Here is a 15,512-nt window from a genome sequence, read left to right as displayed (position 1 = left end):
GTGAAACAGAGAATAGGAAGACAAGATAGTAAATCAGTGAAAGCAAAAGTATTCACCAATCTCAGGGATGACAGAGGGGACATTACCGCTGGTCCCGAGCCATTGAAAGGGTCATTGCGGAATACGCCACCGACAGCTGTACCCCAGCTTAGATGAGATGGACCGATTCTTCCCAAACCACAGACTATCCAAACTCGGTCAGAATTAAACAGATCGTATGAATGGTTCTACAAACAGTAAGGAAATGGAGTTAGCAATTTAAAATCTCCAGGAAGGAAATATCTAGGTCCAGATGTTTTCAATGAAGAATTCCTTGAGACTTTTAAAGAAGACTAGTGTCATTTTTACAGAGTAGTTTCCAGAATATAGTTGAGGATGGAACACTGCCCAGGCTCGTGTTAGGAGTCCAGTTACTATCCTCCTGTCAGCACAAGAGAAAGACAGCACAACAAGAGAAAACAAATATCCCTTGTGAATAGAGACACAAAAAAAATTCTTTGAGAAAATAATTGCCTGTTGATATCCACAATATATATAGAAAATTCGACATCATGATGATGTGGGGGTTATTCCAGGTACTTAAGGCCCATTCCGACATTCTAAAATCACCCAGTGTAATCCACTCTATGAACAGGTTAAAAGAAAATTATAGGATCATATCAACATGTGACTACATCCAACACCCATTCATGATAAAAACTATCCACAGTTTGGATTAGATGGTAATTACCTTAATTATATTTAAAGGGCATCTGTAAAAACATAGAGCCAACATCATACTTAACAGTGAAATTCTGAATGCCTCTCCTTTCAGACTGGGAGTAAGTCAAGGATGTTTGTTCTTAACCACTGTTATTTAACTGACATTTCTAGCTACATAGAATAAGGCAAGTAAAGGAAAATAAAGGAATTCAGATTGGAAAGGAAGAAACAAAAATGTCCCCATTTGCAGACGACATGATTGTGTATATAGACAATCCCAAGGAACTGATGAAAAACCTGGAACTAATGATAATGAATAGGTTCAGCGAAGTGGCCAATTATAAGATCACCACTCAAATACCAATCCCATTTCCAACATGTGGAAACTGAAATTAAAAATGAAGTACTCTTATAGGCAGTACTAATGAAAACAAAATCTTAGGTATGCTGAAAATAACTGTGTTCATGAAAGTAATCAAAGACACTATAAAATGCCAGTTTTCCTAAAATTGAATATAGGTTTAATACAGTTCCCATTAAAATCTCAGCGAGGTTTTTTTTTTTTTAAGAGATTTTATTTATTTATTTGACAGAGAGAGAGACAGCGAGAGAGGGAACACAAGCAGGGGGAGTGGGAGAGGGAGAAGCAGGCTTCCCACGGAGCAGGGGGCCCGATGCGGGACTCGATCCCAGCATCCCGGGATCATGACCTGAGCCGAAGGCAGATGCTTAACAACTGAGCCACCCAGGTGCCCCGAAGTTTTGTTTTTTGTTTTTACTTTTTTAGACACAATAAGCTTATTCTAAAACTAATTTGTCAAGGCTAAAATGGCAAAAACGGCCTTCATAAGGAGAATAGAGTGAGAAGGGTCACTTCCTGATGTTAAGGCATACTACCTAGCTTTATTTACCAACACAGTGTGTAAGAAGAAATAAAGATCAGTGGAATGGTGTGGAGAACCCAGAAATAGACACTCCCAAAGGCTCAAGTGATTTTTTTAAGAAAAAAATTCCATTATGATAACATTAAAAAGAATAAAATAATTATAAATAAAATAATTGTTAAGAACGAGCAACAAAAGTGCAACACTTGTACTTTGAAAACTCCAAAGCAGTGTCAAAATATACTAAAGGAGACCTAAGTAAATGGAAAGACATCCTAGATATCATGGATTAGAAGTATTAATATTGTTAAAATGGCAGTACTCCCCAAATTGATCTACATATTCTGTGCTATCCCTCTCAACATCCCAGGTGACTTTTTTGCAGAAATTGACAGGCTGATTTTAAAATTATACGGAAACACAAGGGACCCAGAATAGTGAAAAACAGTTTTGAAAAAGATGAATAAAATTTTAGTATTCACACTTTTCCATTTCAAAACTTTATTCAACGTTAGAATAATCTAGACAGCATAGAACTCGCAAAAATTCAGAATTGAAAGTTCAGAAACAAAGCCTCAAATTTGTGGTTAATTGCTTTTCAACATGGGTGCCTAGAAAACTCCATGGGGTAGAGGGGTATATTTAGGTGAGTGCTCTTTTTTTTTTTTTTTGGACCCGGTACTGTTGGTGAGATTCTCCCATTTTGTTGTGGGTAGCCGTAATTCATTCATTTTGTCGTTACATAGTATGTCTTTTATCCATTCTACTGTTGCTGGATATTTGGGTAGCTTATTAGTCTTGCCTATTAGAAATGATAATTCCATGTCATACTTGACTCAGTTGGCACACGTTGCTAGTGTTTATATACCTAAAGAGTGGAATTGTTGGGTTTTGGATTGTGCGATGTTCCACTTCAGTAGATACTGCAAATGCTTTTGCAAGGTAATGTATCCAATTATACTGTAATGAGCGTGTGGAAGAGTTCCTGTTGCTTCACATGTTTGCTGACACTTGGCATTGTCAGCCTTTTTAACTTAGCATTTCCAATATTTATGTAGTAGTTGTGGTTTTCACATGCATTTTCTGGAAAAATAAGTTGGACACCTTTTCATAGGATTTGGGGAATCTTTCTTATTTGGGAAGAGCCTGTTAAAATCCCTTGCCATTTTTCTTCTAAGTTATCCCTTCTTTTCTTAACTGTTTATGGGCCATTGTGTATTCTGGCTGGGAGTTTCTTATTAGTTATATGTTGCAATTATTTTTTCCTCCCTGGTGTGCTTTGTTGAAGAGATGTTCCTAATTTTGATTAAGTCCACTTTATTAATCTTTTCATTTGGAGTTAGTTGGGGATTTTGGTTTTGTTTTTTAAATTTTTGTTTGTGGAGAAGGAGGAATCTTGTTAGGGTTGGTGGGGAAGAAATTACTCTCTGCCAAAAAGTTGTGAAAATATCTGTAATATCTTTTAGGGCTTTATAGTTTTGACTTTGACATTTAGAAGCAGAAATCATTTGGAATATATTCTTATGTTTTGATTGATACAGAGCTTTAGTATTTATTAGCTCCTGTCATCTCCTATAGATACCTAATAAATTAGTTTCTCAGTACTGTTTATTGAGAAGACCACAGTGTCCTCGTTGGTCTGCAGGAGCGCCTTTCTCATTAATCTAGTGTCCATTCTTATCTGGGCCTCCCTTCTGGAGTCTCTGTGTTCCCATTGGTATAATTATCTATCTTAGAGGAATACCATCTTGTCTTCATTGCTCTACTTTAATATTTTACTTTTGTTACACTGTGGAATCCACCTTCCACGTTTCTCACATTTGTCTTGTTCATTCTTGGCCTTGGCATTTCCCTCTAAATATTAGGAATACCTTGTCAATTCCTCTCAAAAAACATGTTACGATTTTGATTGGGTTTGTGTTAAATACATATTACCAGTTGATGGGCACATGACCTCTTTAGATTCTGATTTTGGAGAATGATGTATTCTGTGTGTTTAGGTTTTATTTAACTTTTTTCAATAATGTTTGATAGTTTTCGTTTAGAGAACTTGCCTTTTGTTAGTTATAGTCTCACCTTAGTTTTTCTTATTGCTGAAATGGGCGTATTTAAAAAATACTTTCTTGCTTGTCATTACTTCTATTTCTATACTTGTTTTCTAGGTCATTAATTTCTGTGTTTATATTTGCTTACATCCTTGTACTTTCTTTGGGGTTCATTGGCTCCCCCTGCCCCTGCTTTCAAGTGGACATTTAGCTCGTATTTTTAGCTTCCTTTATATATTGTATGCATTGAATTGTGAATATTTTCCTCTTAACATTTTCTTTTGGCTCTGGCAGAATGGTTTCACACACGTTGCTGCGTTGAGTTTTTATTATCATTCAGTTAAAAATATTTTCTAATTTCCGTTGTGATTTCTTTTTTGACCTAAGAGTTCTTTAGATCTTAATAATTGACCTTTCTTTATTCATGTTAGAAAAAGGTAGCTTTATCCCACAACATATCGTTTTCACCTTTAACGACTTATATTTGTTTTTATTGCTTGCTTACTGACAGGTAATCCATTTCTTTTTCATGTGTGGGTAAATCTTTACTTAGGTCTCCAAAAATATAAGTACTTCATGAAATTGTGTTCTTATTATATATTTTTCCTTTAGTTTGATACAGCTTTTCCAATTGACAAAATTATTAGTAATGATTAAATAAATGCACGAATAGCAAATACTTGTCTAAATTTATATGCTGTAAGTCCCTTTGAGTTTTTGTCCTTTTCTGCTTTATAAAAGAATATCTCTCAAATTTATAGGGTTGACTTTTTTGTCTGCTCAGTTGTACATTTATTCATTTATTCAACATTCAGTAAGTGTTTTATTTATGATGTGTTTTGTTTTGTGTTAGGCTTTGGAAGAATCCTATTCTCACTCTCGAGGGTTAGTCTACTAGGGAGGACATAATTTATTATAGGGCAAAAACTGCTATATTGTATGTATGAGTTCAGTTAAAGAGGCCACAGAAAAGGCAATATTTAACATTTTTCAGAAATGGAGACGTTTTCAAGTCATCATAAATGCTGTTTTCATGGTTTGTTGACGGGAAAGAATCGTTAAAAAGTCCAACTAAAGGGCGCCTGGGTGGCTCAGTTGGTTAAGCAACTGCCTTCGGCTCAGGTCATGATCCTGGAGTCCCAGGATCGAGTCCCGCATCAGGCTCCCTGCTCGGCAGGGAGTCTGCTTCTCCCTCTGACCCTCTTCCCTCTCATGCTCTCTCTCATGCTCTCTCTCTCAAATAAATAAATAAAATCTTTAAAAAAAAAAAGTCCAACTAAAAAATGAATTTAAATATAAATTATACAAATTGTTAAAACAAATTATTAATGTTAATTGCTTCAGTATAAATTTTAATTATAACTTTTTTTAGTTGTTTTTACTAGCTATTTCTACTTTGTAATAGAATGGTATTACTTTATAAACTTGCATATAGATAATTAGTGTTTTATATTACTCTCTGCAGAATCAAAGAATTCCATTGGACATGGTATTTCTTAGGACTTCAGAAAAGCAGGTATTTATATTTGTATTTAAATTGCTGATCATTTAGTATTTTAGCAGTTTAATTTTCATTTTGAAAGGTAAAAGTTAAATTTATTCTTATAAAAAGTTTTCTTCGAATGATAATACATTGAATTCATTAATTCTAAATCACATTTAACTGTTGATATTTAAAATGAAAATCTTTATATGTTTGTTTTAAAAAATATAATCCTATCAATAATCCTATCACAACCTTTATATCAAATGAGTGCTTTTGTTCAAAGCTATATTGATAGCGAAGTAATTAAATGATGTTGCTTGAAATTTGATTGCTATTCTGTATTTGCAGTTTTATTAATTCAGCAAACGTTTATTTACCACCTACTATGTGCCAGGCACTACTTGTCTCTTGGGATACAAAGGGGGCTAAGATGGGTGGGGGAACAGAAGAGGAAGCAGACAGTTTGTGTAGGTGAGTTGAAGTGGGCTTCGCAGGATACATGATATTTATATGACCTGAGCTCTCACCAGTGAGGAGAAGGTGGAAAAGGGGAAATGAGACGGAAGCCTCATGTGGTCAAGCAGAAGACCTGTGTGTTGGAAGTCAGGAAACTCAAAATCTAGTCTGCTTTGGCCAATTTTTAATTATATGACCTAGACACATGGTCACCCATTTTCTTAATGTCTAAAATGATGAGAGGTTTATCAGGTAATACCCAAGTTCCTTCTGCCTTGCATTTCTGACTGTGAAATAAATAGTATTTTTTTCTCTTTAAATTTTTTTATTGTTCTGTTAATCACCATACATTACATCATTAGTTTTTGGTGTAGTGTTCCATGATTCATTGTTTGTGCATAACACCCAGTGCTCCACGCAGAATGTGCCCTCCTTAATACCCATCACCAGGTTGACCCATCCACCCACCGCCCTCCCCTCTAGAACCCTCAGTTTGTTTTTCAGAGTCCATCGTCTCTCATGGTTCGTCTCCCCCTCCAGTTCGCCCCCTTCATTCTTTCCCTCCTGCTATCTCCTTCTTTTTTTTTTTTTCTTAACATATATTGCATTATTTGTTTCAGAAGTACAGGTCTGTGATTCAACAGTCTTGCACAATTCACAGCGCTCACCATAGCACATACCCTCCCCAATGTCCATCACCCAGCCACCCCATCCCTCCCACCCCAACCCTCTCCAGCAACCCTCAGTTTGTTTCCTGAGATTAAGAATTCCTCATATCAGTGAGGTCATATGATACATGTCTTTCTCTGATTGACTTATTTCGCTCAGCATAACACCCTCCAGTTCCATCCACGTCATTGCAGATGGCAAGATCTCATTCCTTTTGATGGCTGCATAATATTCCATTGTATATATGAACCACATCTTCTTTATCCATTCATCTGTCGATGGACATCTTGGCTCTTTCCACAGTTTGGGTATTGTGGACATTGCTGCTATAAACGTTGGGGTGCACGTACCCCTTCGGATACCTACATTTGTATCTTTGTGATAAATACCCAGTAGTGCAATTGCTGGATCATATGGTAGCTCTATTTTCAACTGTTTGAGGAACCTCCATACTGTTTTCCAGAGTGGTTGCACCAGCTTGCATTCCCACCAACAGTGGCAGGAGGGCGTCACTGCGCACAGTGCTGCATGTAAGCCCCCCCCAGCAGCCAGCAGGGTTACCGATTAGACCGCCCGACAGCACCCACCACACTCGGTGCTGCACACGGCAAAATGCACACTGTCCTCAGCGGGACACGGAACATCCTGCAAGGTGCAAAAAGTGCTCGGTCACAAAACGAGGAGCGAAGCATTGAAGAGAATCGCTCTCACACGAAGCACGCGCTCCCACCACAGGGAGCGAGGTGAGAAGGGCAGCGACGAGGCACTTCGGGAGCCCCACAACCACGTGCGGACGAAGCAGCAGGCCTCTCAATAACCGGCGGGGCCGAGACGTGTCTGCTGAGCTGCATGGAAAGGAGAGTACCACAGGCCAACATTCATGGGACGGAGCCAAAGTCCTGTTTCGAGGGAAACTTAGACGGTAAATGCCTGGATAGGAATAGAAAAAATCTCAAGTCGGTGCTTAAATTTTGACCCTAAGAACGTACAATACCAAGAAAAGGACAAAAGCGTGAAACCGAACGCGAGTCCTTTGGGAAGAGCACCACAAGTGCATAAAGCATTAGCTGACGGACCAAACTCAGAAGGTGCGGTGGGGCAGAGAGAGGGAAGGGGAGAGGCACAAAGACTCTAAAATCAGGAACGGAAGAGGAGGGCTGACAGCAGAATAATTCAGACACTGAAAGCATTTTAAGGGAACACTAGTAACAACTGCTTGCCGACAGTTGAGAGAGCTTAGATGAGACGCACGCATCCTTGAAAGACACACACTGGAAAATTTTCTTTTTTTTTTTTAATGTTAAAAAGATTTTATTATCAGAGGTTGGAAGACAGAGGGCTCACCCTGGCGTGCCCCGCGGTGACCCTGGGCCTCCGTCTGGGGTGGTGCCCCCGAGGGGACATGATCGGTGGAGGGTTCCCCCCCCGGCATGAGTTGGGACAGGCACTCGCCGGGCATCTGTCCCTGAGGCCCTCTGTGCGCTGGCTCTGGGGTCAATGGGACAATGCTTTCCGGGAGGGCCTCTCGTGAGGTCTGATGCTCCGCCCTGAGGGGTGCACGTATTTCCTAGGCCTAGGAGTGTTGAACTACCAGGGGCTGGGCACCAACTTCAGGGACTACACCATTGTGTTCACCCAGCTAGAGTTCAAGGACGAGGCGTTCAACACCGTGGAGCTGTACAGTAAGTGGTGGGCACCACGGGCCGGCCCCATGAACTCCCTGCCACGGGCGGCCACGCTGGGCAACCTCCCGCTGACTGTGCTGAGCCCCGGGCCTCCAGGGTCCCAGAGCAGCATCCCTGCCCTTCGGCCCCCTGCAGGAGGGGTGGCTGGGGCAAGGGGCACACGTGGTGAGGGCTCCCCTCCCGCCCCACAGGCCGGACAGAGCTGGCCAGCCAGGAGGCCCTGCGCCTCTTTGCTAGGTGGAGCCAGTCCTGGGCTTCCTGTCTCAGCAGCAGGCCACATTGAGGCCGGACCGTGAGTGTCACCCGATGCCCACGAGCCCCTGGCTGACTTCTGTGGGTCTTGGGGTCCCTCCGAGCCTCAGGGAGTCAGGCAGGGTGGGGGTGGGGAGCTCTACACGGAGTCTCCTGCTCCTGCCCAAAGCCAGGCCTGCAGGGCCGGCCCCGTCTCGGGCGAGGCTGTGGGCAGAGCGGGGTGGCCGCGGTGTGTCCTGGGTGCCCACCCTCACAAGTCCTCTTACCCCCCAGTCACCTGTGCGCACAAGGCTTTCCAGGTCAGCTGTCCTCCTGAGCATCACCCCAGATCCGACACCCCAGAGCTCTGCCCCGAGAAGGCCTGGGGACCGGGACGGGGCTGACACCCCTCGAGGTGAATCTGGGGTCCTGCAACGCTCTGCTTGGGTTTCAGTGAATGCATCGACCTCCCGGTGGGACTGTGCCCGCCGAGTCCTGTGAGGCTGGCCAGGCGCTGGCCTCCTTGCTCAGCCGCCTGGGAGCTTGGTGTGGGGCGGGCTGCTCTCAGGACTCACGGCAGTTCCAAATAAAACGATCCCACAAGGCCCTACAGATGCCTCTCACCTGTGTGCCGAGGGCGGACGGCAATGTCAGACAGGACACTGCCCTCTCGGGGCTCCGGTCGGTGCAGGGGGAGGAGGTGGGCGTGGGGCTCACCGAGGGCTGGGCCATACAGCCCAGAACCAGCTCTGGGTGGGGGGCACGTGGACGTGGGTCTTGGCTCCTGAGTGGGGGCTGGGCTGGGGGCAGCTGCTCCGCAAGCAGAGGTCACCAGAGTCCCTGGGCTGGAGGGAGGATTGTCTGTCTGAGTTAGAGCAGACCCTCGGGAGTCTGGACAGGTGCGGGCTGACTCAGTGGGCGTGGGTGCCCACCAGGGTGCGTGGCTGGGGTGCCACAGTGTCCAGGGCACAAGAGTGTGGCTTTCCCAGGCCTGGGGCTTTGGGGCCAGGGCAGGGGGCAGGATTCCAGAGGGACTGAGCCTGTGGCTCCTCCTGTGGTCTGGTGGGGCCGTGCCTGACGTCGTGGCGGAAGCTGGGCTGGGGGCTGCCCCTCACTCACGGAGAGGGGCGGTGCGTGCAGGCTAGGGGTGGGCACGCTCACACACACCCAGCAGCCCTGTCTGGGAGCACCTGCTCGGGACGGAGAGCCCTGCTGTCACGCTGGTGCCGTCTGTGCCCCATCGTCACCGTGGTCCTGCTTCTCACGTGCAAATATCTCTATGAAGTGACTCACAGGGACGCCTCCCGGCTGCTTGCCTCTCTTCCGCGGGGGCTAGGATGGGAGGCCCAGGGGTCTCACAGGGGAACACGATGGCCTTCAAATTCAGGCAGCACCCGCCAGGCCGAGCCCCTAGGCCGCCCGCCTGTGTCCCAAAGCCCCTCTCCCCCCACATTGACCCACCCCAGGCTGGCTCAAGGCTCTGGGTTGGCTGGACGCCCACGGCAGGGTCAGGTGGGTGGGGAGACTTAAACTCAGTGCCCCGGTGGCCGAGGAAGGAGGGTGACAATGGGACCAGGGAGGCTGACGTGTGTGCTGGTCTTGGCGCTTATGCCTGCTACGGGGTCCCGGCCGCAGGGACAGCTACCCAGGGAGTCCCACAACCTCAACTGGAACAAGGTGAGCCACACACCTGCGTTCCCCAAGGCTGACAGCCAGGCCGACCGGGGCCAGGCATGCAGTGTGTGTGGTGGCTGGAAGATCACTCCCTGAAAATCTCCAAAGGGCCATCCTGGAACAGGGGGCAGTGCCGCGAGGGCGGAAGGGGTTTCAGGCCCTGGCCTCTCTCTGAGGAGCTGGTGGCCACGCAAGAGGGGGGAGGGCCGAGGGCTCCAGGCAGGTGCTGCCTCAGGGCCCCAGGGATGCTAGGTGGGCAGAGGCCGAACGAGCAGAGCGTGTTCCAGAACAACCAGATGGCTGGCAGGTGGAAGGTTCTAGTGGAGGTGGCCGTGGGAACTGACTCCCCGGGAATGTGGGTTTGTGGCAGGAAGTCAGAGGGATGGGGCCGAGGGCCGAGCTGGAAGGAAGGGGGAGGCCTTTCACGGGAAGGGAATTCCAGCACATGGTAAGCACAGCCCAGCCCTCGGGGCCCCAGCACACCCGGCACCTGCCCGCCAAGGCCCAGAGGGGCAGCCGGGGCCCTGTGCAGGGGCTGTGCCGACCTGTGGGTGCTGGACCCGGCCCGGGCCTCAGGCCAATGTCAGTGTCCGGTGGCTTCCTGAGGGCCCGGCTGGGAGCCTGGCACGGGCAGCTACGCCAGCACGCTCTCCACAGTTTTCAGGGTTCTGGTACATTCTGGCTGTCGCCTCTGAGGGCCAGAGATTCTTGCCAGGCAGAGACAGGAGGAAGCTGGGGGCATCGATGTTGGAGGTCCACAAAGCGGGCCAGCTGAAGGTGGTCCTTGCCTTCAGCCGGTGAGTGGACCGGGGTGGGGGCCCAGCACACTCTTCACGGAGCCCTGACCACAAACAGCCCAGACATCTCCCTGTCAAGAGGGGAAAGGGAGCCGGGGGCGGGGGGAGCCAGACCCACGATCACCCGCACATCTGACAGACCATCTCTGCGGCCCCGAAACCCTTCCTGCCCCTAAAAATTAAGGCCTGATTTTGGGAGAGGCCACCACGTACACGGGAGCACTCGGCAGAGAGTGGGTGTTCCGAGGGTTTCCCTTGAGCTGTGGGACTGACCCTGCACCAAACTGGAAAATTCCAGGAAACCAGAGCCAACAAAGGGCTCCCGCCTTGCCCCCCCCCCCCCCAGGTCACAGGGGTGTCAGTCACACACATTAATTCTGCGGAAAGATAGGAAAAAGGCGATGTTCAGGAATACTTGTGCGTATGAAGGCCCGGGCCTGGAGAGAAAGACCTGGGGGTGGGCGTGTCCCCGGGTTCAGGGCCACAGGCCCGGGAGAGGCCGCTCCTCTGTCCCAGGGCTGGGTGGATGGGATGGACAGCGGCCCACGGGGCGGGCAGGCAGGCCACGGTCCCAGAGCCCACAAGCATGCAAGTGCCCGCCTAGGCCTGGAAGGTGGTTGGGTGTGTGGGAGGGACTCCTGACCCTTCCCAGTTGCCCCTGCTGTGCAGGCCTGATCGGGCGGCCCCACGCTTCTCTTCCGGTCCAGTGAAGGGGGTCGAGGGCTTCCACGTGCTGTCCACCGACTACAGCTACGGCGTGGTCTACGTGCGCCTGGGCCGGGCCGGCCGGACCTCTAAGACCCTGCTGCTCCTCAGTGAGTCCAGTGGAAAAATCTGGGGAGGGGGCGTGCGGGGTGCGGGTCAGGTGGGGGACGGAGGGGCGACAAGCTCAGAGGGCAAGGTATGGAAGCACCTGCCTCAGCTCGGGCTCCCTGACAGAGCGCCACAGACCGCACCGCACGGGCGCCCGCGATGGACATTGATTGTCACGGCTCAGCGCGCCAACCCGGCGAATTCCGGGGAGGTCCCCATTCCTGGTTTGCAGATGGCCGCCTCTTCACTATGTCAAGTGTCGGGGAGAGGGCTCCGGTGTCTTCCTCTTCTTATACGGGCACTGACCCCATCATGAGCACCCAGCTAACCCCACACACCTCCCAAGGCCCCAGGACGTCACACCATCCCTCTGGGGCTCTGATGGATGAATTTGGGGGGACACGAACACACATCCATTCCTGTCACGGCCCTTGCGCTGCGGGCTGGCAGGAAGTGGGAGGTAGGAGGTCAGGGCCGGGACACACACAGCAAACGGGTGGCCAGGTGGGCGGGCGGAGCGTGGCGCCCGGACGGGGGGACCGGGTGGGCGGGTCTCTGGTGCGGCTGCCACGGGGCTGAGTGCGGGCGGCCAGTGCACGGGCGGAGCCCAGAAGGCAACAGGCCCGGAGTGGGACTGACCCTCTGCATGGAGGCAGGGGACCCCTGGGCTGAGGGCAGGATCGGGGGAGCAGGGGGAGGTGGTGAAGGGAGGGTGGCGGGGAGCTGCTGTCCAGGGAGGGGTGGGGGGAAGGGGGCACAAACCCACTTCGGGGCACCGAGGCCTGCAGGACAGCCATCGGAGAGGTCGGAGGGGTCCCGTGGAGTTTCCGTGGAGGAGGGCGTGGCCAGGAGCGCAGCGGGAGGGGCATCAGGCTCCGGCCCATGGGTCCTGTGAGCAGAGGGGCCTCCCCAAGTGGCCCTGTGTGGTGCCCGCCTTGGGGCTGCACTGGGGACACCCCCTACCTCGGAGCACAGAGGGGACAGAGGCACACTCCCCATCACCCGCCTGTTGCCCCCTCCCTTGGCAGCACACTGGCTTCTCTGTCCTGCCAGCTCGGACGGCGCTGCGGTGGCCACGGGCTCGGGGACAGCCCCAGAGGGCCAGAGCTGGGGACTCTGACCTTGTGACTCTGCTTTCAACTGCAGGCAGACAAAGCAGGTCCAGCTTCCCGAGCATGAAAAAATTCGTAGACATATGTGAGATTTGGGAGCTCGCAAACGGTGTGACTGTTCTCCCAAAGATGGTAACAGACGGCCACGGGCCCTCCCGTGCAGGCCAACAGCACGCCCGGCCCCCATCCATCCCGTAGAGCTCAGTGCTTCTCTCCCTCCTGCAGCCTCGTGTGCCCACACCATCCTGCCCTGAGAGCCCGCGTCCACCCACCTGTCCCCTCGCGGCTCCACCCGCGGTCCCCCTTGTCCCCGGGAACATCGCTCAAGACTGCAGGTGTGCACAGCCAATGGCCTATTGGGACGCGTTGGAATACCCCAGGCCACTGATGGGGTGAAGTCCAGGGCCATGGCCGTAGCCCAAGCGGGATCCTTTATGATCTTGGAGAGATGGGGATAGGAAGGGGGTAGGAGGGCAGGTGTTGTCCAGGCAGGAGGATGCCCGACCGGACCCATTCTGCCCACGCCCTCCAGATTACGTGGGGGAAAGAGTCTGCCACACTTCTCTGCTGGGAAGTAGACCACGGCTCTTGGACCAATGTCGTCCTTCTGTATGCGTCCCACAGCGCGTCTGCCACCAGTCCCCGTGGGCCCTGACGTCCTACACTTCCTCAGGAAGTCTTCCACTTATTCGCCCAACATTTCCAAGCACCCGTGACAGGCCAGGCATGTGCTAGCTGCCGGGGAGAGGCAAACTGGCAAATTCGGTTTCAGAGATCTGATGCCAGGACAGGCTCGCACCAGCGCAGCCGCCCTTCACACGACCGCAGACTCGGGGAAAAGTGTCTGGAGAGAGTGCAAAACAACGGCAGGTCTGACTCATGCCGGGTGGAGCAGGAGGGGTCAGGGAGGGCTTCTCGGAGGAAGGGACATTCGGAAGAGAGCTGAGGCACAGAGGTAGTTAGGGAAGTTGGGTGGGCTTCCGCGGAAGAGGAGACCACTTGTGAAAAACCCCAGAGTGGTGGAAGCGGAGGGAAGGGTGAGGGGGGGGAGAGCACAGGCCGTGGAGGGAGGTTCAGTCCGAGGACAGGGAGCCCCGGGCAGGCTCGGGAGCTGAGCTTGGAGCCCAGGACCCCCAAATGGAGATGCCACGTGGGGGGCTGGAGTTCAGAGGACAGAGAGATGTGGGAGCCGGACACGTGGAGTCACCAGTATGTAGTTGGCGATGCAATTCGCTGGTGCAGTTAGGGCCACCCGAGGAGAACACAGTAGAATGGCATCAGTCAGCTACTGCCACGTAAGGACCACCCACAGGATCTCTGTGTTATGAACCGACACGAATGTACTTAGCTTTCCCGTCTGGGCAGCGTGGGGTCAGGTGGCGCAGGCCGGCCCTGCTGGGCGGCGGGGGTCTCCGCAGCTTGCGCCCGCCTTGGGGGGTGACTGTCCGTGACTGGTTCGCGCCGGCTCTGCTGCCATTGTCCCCCTCCCACCGAGGGCGGCCACGTCCTGCTCGTCTCACGGCCACGCCGAGGCCACAGCAGGCGAGGCCACAGCAGGCTGGGAGGAAGGGCTCAGCACAGGACTGCATTTCTGCCTCAGCGGCTAAGTGAAGCATGTCGAGGGGCCAAACCCCAAGTGCAGAAGGGCCTGCACAGGGTCTGTCGAGGGTCACAGCCCTGGGCACGCGCAGGAGCCCAAGCTGAACCCAGCTCTGTGTCCTCACACAAGGGCTGCACCCAGGCCTTGCGTGGGGTGTGGGTGGCGTGGGGTGTGAGGGTGTCACTGTATAGATGGGGCATGGGGGGGGTCAGCATTGAACAGCTGGGGGAGGGGCCCTCGCGGCTGGGGCTCTTGTCTGAGGAGGAAGTTGGGTGAGGGGACCCCGGCCATGGTGACCTCACTTCCCTGACAACAGAGCCCATCAGAATTTGGAACCCAGGTAACCAGGAACCCACATTCCAGAGACAGCCCCCGGCCCAGCTCATTACATTGCAGATAGTGAAACCAGGATGTTCACGTGCTGTGTTCCCAGATCCGGAGGTTGCCGACGGAAGAAAGCGCGCCCAGCAAATGCTGTCTCAAGATGTCCGTTCAGGGCTCCCCACCGCCTCTGGCCGTTTGGTCGGAAAGACCACAAGGTGACACCAGGAGTCCCAGGGCCGGCCACCCAGCCCCACAGGGTCTAATCCACCTGTGCAGCCCCAGGTCCCTACCCGTGTGTGTGTGTGTGTGTGTGTGTGAAGAGGGGTCATGTAGGGTGGGCTAACCCCATTCAAGCGCAGGCTGATGAGGGGTCAGATACCCAGTGGGCAGGTCTTGTTCAAGGTCAAGTGTGGCTGGGTGGGATGGGGTGTGTGCGGATGCGAGCTTCTGCCCTGGGTTTATCCCAATTGCCCTGGAGCGGGGGTCACTGTACCGCGTGCAGGGCTGGGCACGCACAGGTGTGTCTGATCTGGGAGCAGGAGGGGGACAGGGCAGGGGGACAGGGAGGCTGGCTGGGCAGGGCTGTGATGCCTCTGGGCCGGCTACCCGTCCCTGTCTTTGCAGACCACGGATGAAATCGGGAGGAGGCTGGCGGACAGCCATGACAATTCCGGGACCTGGGGCATGACCCCACAGGGGTCCCCAGGAGCAGGTGCTGCGGATTGTGGGGAAAGGCCTCCGACACCACCCAGACCACTGTCCCTGGTGGTCATTGACTGGATTGTGCTCCAGGAATGGAGCCCACGGAGACCGAGCTCGAGGCTGAGAAGCCTGGGGCGGGGTGCCTGTGGGTGTGTGGGGACGGGTCGGGGCTGGCCCCACAGGGAGGAGCCCCGAGAGGCTGGTGTGGGGCCAGGAGCAAAGACTGTGTGCAGAGCACCCAGCGGGTGGACTGCAGTCGGGGAGACGTCCCGGGGAGGGCACCTTCCTGGCTGCGGCTTCTCTGGGAGGCTCTGGGCTGGGCTCTGTCTTGC

General features: G+C 51.7%; 1 protein-coding gene across 1 annotated transcript; it reads left to right on the top strand.

Moving 5' to 3' along the window:
• Positions 1-6,854: 6,854 nt before the first annotated feature.
• LOC148161659 (epididymal-specific lipocalin-10-like) lies at positions 6,855-12,752 on the top strand. The gene is made up of 7 exons (XM_088020653.1): positions 6,855-6,894; positions 7,814-8,001; positions 9,794-9,835; positions 10,490-10,629; positions 10,976-11,046; positions 11,337-11,444; positions 12,589-12,752. The coding sequence occupies exons 1-7, from the start codon at positions 6,855-6,857 to the stop codon at positions 12,750-12,752; spliced, it is 753 nt and encodes a 250-aa protein (XP_087876779.1).
• The last annotated feature ends 2,760 nt before the right edge of the window (positions 12,753-15,512 follow it).

This window comes from Eumetopias jubatus, unplaced genomic scaffold (genome assembly GCF_037043125.1).
Source record: "Eumetopias jubatus isolate StellerSeaLion01/CBP00866 unplaced genomic scaffold, mEumJub1_p1.0 scaffold_99, whole genome shotgun sequence".
Taxonomy (NCBI): domain Eukaryota; kingdom Metazoa; phylum Chordata; class Mammalia; order Carnivora; family Otariidae; genus Eumetopias; species Eumetopias jubatus.
The sequence above is the reverse complement of the archived record's forward strand: the minus strand, read 5'-3'. Positions and strand labels throughout refer to the sequence as shown.

Excerpts from the sequence above, each read along its gene's own strand:
- LOC148161659 (XM_088020653.1), top strand. The coding sequence starts at position 6,855 with ATGCACACTGTCCTCAGCGGGACACGGAACATCCTGCAAG. Across the intron at positions 8,002-9,793 it reads TGGGCAACCTCCCGCTGACT|GGACAGCTACCCAGGGAGTC; the intron begins GTGCTGAGCCCC and ends TCCCGGCCGCAG. Across the intron at positions 11,445-12,588 it reads TAAGACCCTGCTGCTCCTCA|GCAGACAAAGCAGGTCCAGC; the intron begins GTGAGTCCAGTG and ends TTTCAACTGCAG.